Genomic DNA, 7,912 nt, shown 5'->3' on the forward strand with positions numbered 1-7,912 from the left:
CATCTTTCAGCACTATATATGAGTTTTAAATTATGATAGATTGAGCTCACTAGTCATAAATCCACACCATTGGTATGATTTTATAATGAACTCTATTTTAAGATATCATCAATTTGAAAACTTTATTTATTCTATAAATGACGGTTTAGAAGAGAAATATAGAAACGTTCTATATTGAAGTGGAAAAGTATACTAGTAAAATAGATATTTTAATAAGATAAATATCTTTCAATTATCCATCTACACTTTTTTCATCATATCATTGGTTTGGATTACGAAAAAATGGACAACACCTTTCCGGAATAAAAATTCGTATATACACCGCGAAAGTGCTGTCCACACAACCATACAATTCCTCCTCCGTAAGGCAAGGAAAATGGGGGTCCATTAAACATGCCTTTTGGCGTACGCGGAGGAGCTGGGGAGCGGATTAGGGACGGCCCTTAATGTGGGGCCTACCATGATGTAAATATTATCAATCCATTCCGTCCATCCGTTCTCCCAGATCATTTTACAGTACTTGGTGTAAATGAAGCAGATCTAAGATCCATGGGGGACCACACCGTATGGAAATAAAGTCATTACCATTAAAAACTTCTTAGATCTACCATAATGTTTCCGTCATTTTTATTTTCCATCCAACGTGTTGCTAAGGTCACATAAACCTGGATGGAGGGAAAGAATAAATAATTACTTTTTTTTTTTTTTTGCAAGATTTGGGTCCACATATATAGTCAATGTGGAAGCACCCTCACCACTACAAAGGACAATGGAGATGTGGATAAGGGGGTGTCGGTGGACGGCAGCCGGCATGCCTAAATTAGCTAGTAAATTTTAATCAAAGAATCGGTTCTGAAATCGTCGTGTATTAATGGGATACGCCGAAGAGTGTCTGGACTCATGGGAAATTGTCAAGAAGATGTCGTCAAGCTTGCCTCGGTCAGTGTAATATTCGTCAAGATTAGGTAATCTTTGGCCAAGATTAGGTAAGGCTTTATTCTTCCCAGTTTGGGGCCTAATCCTCTTAGGGTTACTTGTGCAGCCCTGGCAGTGGTCGACCTGGTCAGCTCGAGGTGCCAAGAAACTCGAGGCTTGAGCTCATTCCCTTGTGGGTGGCTTGAGTTTCTTCTCCTATAGGTCTCTTGGCCGTGTTGCCACATTGCAAGATCTCAGTGATGGTTGTCACATTGCAGCCACGATCTTGCGCCACTTTGGGTGGCTGGGATCAGGCTCATGCCTATTTTAGTTCGGCCCGTCATGGCCTAGGCCAGGCAGGGGTCTAGGTTTTACTCCAATGGACCAACTTAGATATACCTTGACCAGCTCGACCCAAGCTTGTTGACAAACCTAGTGTACTTATCCAAAGCAAGCCAGACATGGGCTACCTGGCCCAGCTGAGGCGGATCACCGCTGCAGCCATCCTGCTGGAAAATGGACTTGCTTATTATAATTGGAGTTGAAATTCTAGAAATACAAATGTTCAAGCACTAGCAAAGAAGCACGAGGGCTGGGTCTTCCATCACCCATCCATTTTGGCCCACCATATGAATGGTCCAGAATAAGTACATGAGAGGGAGGCTTCGGCTACAAAACTGAAGCAAAAGGGCAAGTGCTTATGGTTCTCCCAAAAGAAACCGATGAGATTCTAGGACAAGTACTGGTCAGTGGTGGCTAGTCTAGCCAATTTACTTCTAACTCGATGGCGTGACTGGACTTCCTGATTCTTCCGTGTTCAGCTGATAAACTTCCCTGACATTCTACACGTGTCAAGTGGGTGAATTGGGGACGTACTAGTCAGGCAGATTGGGTTAGGTAAAAGGTTCAACCACAGCCCAACCCTACCTCAAGAGGACCAACCATGCAAACCGGCCGAGTTCCAAGCCGAGGTTCTCAATTGATGTAGAGCGGGTCGCAGGCAGTTTCATGGTAAAGGTGTATGAGAAAAAGCCCATTCGGAGGCGGAAGTGATCTGGACCGTCAGGGCCTTAAAACGGACATATTTTGCAAACCAAAATGAGTTAATGAAGTTATCATATATGATTTTGGAGTACAATGAGTTTAGCCACCCAAGCACGTTGTGCCTAGTTGTGCACACTGGATTTGCAAAATATCGACGGACGAATCCTTGTTTTAATTCCATTTTTACTATTTATAATAAGTTTTAGTTTGATTATTACTCTTCATCAGTTCGGCTTTAGAAGTTGCGCCCAACATGTATGGTGAAGCCAATTAGGACACTATTTTTGGGCAAAACCTTGCGCACTAGTAGTAATCACAGCCATCTATAAATATTAAGTTAGTTTACTAGTTATAGTTAAGTCACAATTTTTTTTAGTTGTATTTTGATTCCGAAACTTCTTCCATGGCTTAGTATACCTATTTAAGGGGTGTAAACTCATTTATTCAATCATTAATCAATTTATGAAATTTTTAGAATTTCTTTATCTTGATATTTCCTCATGAATTTGATAAGTTTACGTGAGAAATCCAAGAAACTCCATTAATTTAGAATAGTTGTCCTTGAGAAAGACAGTGATCGACCTCGTTGTGTTCATCCCTGCATCACCAACCCAAACTTCTCCACCCTCGACATAAACTGGCCCAACCTAACACAAACACCATGAACCCAATTCGCAGACCTTGACAACCCGGCCTCAATTTGATTGACCTGAACCCAATTCGCAGACCTTGAACCCAATTCGCAGACCTTGACAACCCGGCCTCAATTTGATTGACCTGAACCCAATTCGCAGACCTTGACAACCCGGCCCGACCCATCATTGGGTCAATTGGGTTTGGGTCAACCTGAATTCAAGCTGCATCCTTGCCCCGGCTCATGCTATGGACGTAAAAACACTTCAGTGCTAAGATTTTAGAGAGCCATGATACGCCAACTACCACCTCACAAACTGCCTCTGGTGGGCCCCACCACGAGGATGACCTGGTGCAAAAACCCGGGTGGTCAACTCATGAGATGTACCATGCTTCCATATTCAATGTATAGAGTGGACCGGCCTGCTTTAGGTCCAGATTATCAAAACGGTGGGTCCCACCTACTGAAGGCTCAGATGTCCTATATGGGTAATAGTTGGCACGTGGGTCCCACCTGCTGAAAGCTCAGATGCACTCATCAAACAGCTATAATTATAGTTGATGAGTGCGATTATAGATACCCTTCATCCATGGGACACATCTTTTAAACTCTGCAAAAACCTAACACAATCCCAACTGCTATATCATAACATGGCCAAAAATGCAAGTAGATTGTTTTTTATTTTTATTCTTTTTTTTTTTAAATTTTTTATTTCTCATCCTAAATTTAAATGTTAGGATCGTCTGAATGGATCGGATTTTGGGCAATCGCCCATTTATCGTGGGCCCACCAGATGTGCAGTCTGGATTTTCAATTCAAAGAAACTCAAACTAGAAGAGATCAAAATAATAGAACCCCAATAGTAATATAAAACAGGACAATCGCATGTTGCTGTTATAACCAAAGGATTTCAAAGAAACCTATAGCGCGTTTGGATACTCAATTCAACTGAAACGTGATAATCTGTAGATACAGAACAAGTAACTTAGTTCCATGATTTCAAGTTGGACCTAAAACAATCTAAACCTCAAATAGGGAACCAACATCTGCCCTGTTCAACTGAAATATCACGATTGAATTCAATTGAACATCCAAACGTGGCCTATATATAGAGAGAAACTGAAGAAGACAGAGCTACTATAAGAAACTAATTTCTGCGCGATGATTTGAATTGGAATTTGAGATGTTGAGATCTCTCCATGACAATCTCTACTCCTTGGAACTTGCTGACGACACGCTTTTGGACTGTGAATTCGTTGATGAATTGCTTGGCAGTTCAGAGCTTTGAGAAGCCGCCGGTGAAGAGTTGGAGAAGAAAACCACGTTCTGATTTTCTGCGAGAATCTGAAGCGATCTCGGTACCGGTGGGACGTTTGCTTCCAAAACACCCTCCAAGATTTGAATAACCTGCCCCATAGACGGCCTGTCATTCTCGTCGTCTTGAATGCACCAGCCTGCAACTCTGCAAGCTCGACCAAGCTCTTCCATGTTCGCATTTCCCTCCAATCTGTAATCCAACAAGCAATGGATTTCACCATCCATGATTTTTCTCAGAGCCCAAATCGGGAAAAAGACTGTTTCCCCAACCGCCGATTGCTCTGTATTCCTCCTCCCTGAAATGATCTCGAAAACCATCATCCCATAGCTGTAGACATCGGCTTTTGGCGTGATTGCAAGGCCTGAAATCCATTCAGGAGCAAGATAGCCTCTTGTTCCTCTCATGGTTGTTAAAACCCGACTGAATTCCCGTCCAACAAGCTTTGCCAGACCAAAATCAGCCACCTTGGGACAGAACCCACCATTCAGAAGTATGTTTTCTGGCTTAATATCGCAATGTATGATACAGTCTCTGCATTTCTCATGAAGATAAGATATTCCTCTTGCCGTCCCAATCGCAATCTGATACCTCGTTGGCCAATCCAGGACATTGGAATTCTTACCAAACAGATGAGAATCCAAAGACCCATTTGGCATGTAATCATAGACAAGCAGCCTTTTAGCCATTTCCGAGCAAAACCCACGAAGGCGGATGAGATTAACGTGTTGGATCGTCCCGATTGTGCTAACCTCCGTCCGGAACTGCTTTTCTCCTTGCCGAAGCCCTTCAAGCTTCTTCACTGCCACAGTTGTTTGATCAGGTAAAGTCCCTTTGAAAACAGAACCGAAACCTCCACCGCCTAATTTCTCTGAGAAGTTCTTCGTTGCCATCTGCAGACTTCGGTAGCTAAATGCAGTCAAAGAGCCTTGAACTGCATCCGAACATACCATATTCAGTTGCCACCGTCGCCTCCAAATAAAAAACAGTGCAATACCCAATAGAAAAACAGCTCCTGCAACTGCGCCTACAACAGCCCATGTAATGGTTCCCTTCCTACTGACCGAAAACTTCATTTCAGAGGGATCAAGACGGAGATGAAGAGTGCCTTCGTCAACATTTCCACCAGACAACTGCTTCAGATCTAACAATTCTCCATTCCATATCAAACACCTGCTCTTGAAAGCATAAGCAGTGCAAGAACAGTCATTTAAGCAAGCCAATTCACATTCTCTGTCACTCCCAACTGCCAAAGATCGATTGTGGTCTGGCAGCTTCATGCCGGACAAATTCCAAAACCTGTCTTTCTCACCATCAAAAGACACATTCTGCCCACACCTCAAAGGAGTTTTCCTCTTGCACCCACCTGACCAACTACTCAAATTCCAGTCATTCGGAGACTTTGGCTCGAAACCCTGCAAGCACGTACAGAACGACGAGCTCTCCTCTTTGCAGCTCCCAAAGGCCCCACAAAGAGCATAAACCTTACACTGAGATCTTGGCTGAGACCAGAACAGATTCCATGAATGTGAGTTTTTCAGCCATGAAAACTGTTGAATTTGGCCTGAAAAACCCATCACGAATCTTGAAAGGATGAAATCATTTCTCACCGAGTATGTGAAAAACTTCCTCTCTTTGGTTTCATTGAAGCTGAAATCGTATATATAATTCGATGTCATTTCGGGTACTAAGTTGAAAATATTTCCATCCCAATCCCCACTAGTCCAGTAATTTTGAGTCCCATTCCACATCAAAAAATACTGCGTGCTTCGGTTCGGGTCTATTGAGAGAGAGAATGGCCCAGGGGCCGGATCTTCGGAGTTCTTCCATGAAGTAAGCCGTTGGTTTTCCTTCGTCACCTTGTTCAAACCAAGCCACCCTCCAGGCAGCCATGTATGAGTTGGGTGATCAAAGCTCTGCCAGTGCAGGACAGACGGATCGGACCGGTCTCTCAGAACTAGATTTCCATCATCTCGGAGGACCACAACAGTCGAGTTCAACGGCTTGGATGTTAGATTGGTGGACCAGATTGGAAATTTCGAGGTGCTGAGGAGGACTAGATTGCCATCTTCTGCAATTGTTAGGATTGAATTGGAGGGATTTGGGAGGGGCTTTTCTCTGTTAGCTACCCAGACAACTGTTTGTTCTGAGATCTGTTTGTACCAGATGCCTATGTAGTACTTCTGGGATTTGCCTGGTGTGAAGAAACCCAGTTCAAATATCCTACCTTGGGAGGTTAGGTTATGGGGCCAACTAAGATGTTGAGTTGGGGTGATGGAATCTAAACCATTGGAGAGGTGGGCCTTGAGAGAAAGGATGAAGAAGAGGAGGAGAGAGAGAGATGGCATGCTTCTTCTGGTATCCATGCCTACTGAAACATGCATGGACATGCAAGATATATGTAGGGAGGAGAAGATACGATGAGGTGCTTGAAAGGAGGTTTCCTGGTATTGAAGTGCGAAGTTAAAATTACTTAAATACCCCTTGGTTACCATGGTTGACTGGTTCTTCAAAGTTCAAATTTTGCGGCTGAAACACCCTTCTAGACATGGTCAATGTGGAGTTTGTCTTGCCGTGTTGTGCTCGTGCCAAAGTTCTAAAACTCGCTGAGTCGACTCTGAACTCGTCTGAGTCAGCTTGACTCGGTGAGATTTCAATCCGAGTCACTGGAAGCCAAGGATTGATGGGTGGTTTTAAGCTGAAATTTGGTAGCCGGAAAAAAAAAAAAAAAAACCATGTTACAAAATACCGAGAATGTCTTCTCGTGCTTTGCATGTATCATAGTTAAAAAATACCTGAAAATTCAATCTTGAGTCCTTGCATGCATAGTTTTTATATTCACTGGCTCGACTCAAAACTTGTTTAGATCAACTCAACTCAGTGAGAATTTGAGCCGAGTCGCCAGAAACTCAGTACTGATTCGCTAGAAAACTCTGTCGTGGATGTGACTTCTGATGGTATATCAATGTATCCCAAGGGACTTCAGCAGTCTGTGGCATGTGCAGGGTGGAGCTATGCACAGGAACATGTTAGGTGAAGGTGGGTGGAAGGACACTCACACCATGCGTGATTTCTCAATCCCTTGGCTGGACTTAATTTTCTTGGTCCCTATAGGAGATTCAAAAACCTGTCTCCTCTAATACCATATCAAATAATCATTTGCTCTAGAAGTTCAAGTTGTTAGACAATGATATATTAATACATATCAAGGAACTTGAAGATGACTCAACACTATGCCAAGAAGACTCATTGAGCCGACTTGATAGAACTGGAACCGAACAAGGGAAGCAAACCAACTATCCCTACCAGAGGTAAAATGCACTTAAACAGTGCCTTATGTAGTGTGCTACTATTAGATTTAACTATGTTAGTATTTCTAATTTATAGTTATTAAATATTGAGTCAACTCAGGTCGAGTCTCAAATTTTGGAACCTTCTTGCATAACACAAGAACTATTCAATAATTAAGTTTTTTTTTTTTTTTTAAAGGAATGGTAATAAATATTAGAAAAAAAGGAAGGTTCTGCTTACTTCCCCACCTTCTTGGGGATGTTCCAAACCCTTTAAATGACACAAGAGGTGATTAATCATCAATCTAAACCATTCATTCATTCACATAACTAGGAGCAAGCCATGGTAACAGAATCACACCTATATCGGATTAACGTAATTATAAAGTTTTGTTTGGTGCTAAGCTAAAGTAGCTTGATACTCCTAGGAGAGGTTGCCTAGTGGAATATCTCCCATCAGCTTTAAATTTCAGTCAAAAGAAAGTTTGAATGTAATTAGTGGTAAATGGATGCACATGGATGAAAAGGGGCATTTGGTTATTGGTAAATAGTGGCAATCGGAACCAAAGCGAAATGAAATCCAACAAAATAATGTAAATTGAAATCCTCTAGAAGGGCTGAGATACGAGTGAAAATATTAATATTAGTTGGATTTTAAAAAGCGGGCCACTTTTATGGCTCACCCAAGGCTTAGAATTTCTTTAGTTTTTTGCC

At 42.3% G+C, this 7,912-nt stretch overlaps 1 protein-coding gene across 1 annotated transcript; it reads right to left on the bottom strand.

Annotated features, from left to right (window-relative positions):
- Positions 1–3,433: 3,433 nt before the first annotated feature.
- Positions 3,434–6,349, bottom strand: LOC131221831 (G-type lectin S-receptor-like serine/threonine-protein kinase At2g19130). The gene has a single exon (XM_058217131.1). It carries the CDS (start codon positions 6,296–6,298, stop codon positions 3,803–3,805), a length of 2,496 nt encoding a protein of 831 aa, XP_058073114.1. The 5' UTR covers positions 6,299–6,349; the 3' UTR covers positions 3,434–3,802.
- Positions 6,350–7,912: the final 1,563 nt, after the last annotated feature.

The sequence above is a fragment of the Magnolia sinica genome, chromosome 12 (genome assembly GCF_029962835.1).
Source record: "Magnolia sinica isolate HGM2019 chromosome 12, MsV1, whole genome shotgun sequence".
Taxonomy (NCBI): domain Eukaryota; kingdom Viridiplantae; phylum Streptophyta; class Magnoliopsida; order Magnoliales; family Magnoliaceae; genus Magnolia; species Magnolia sinica.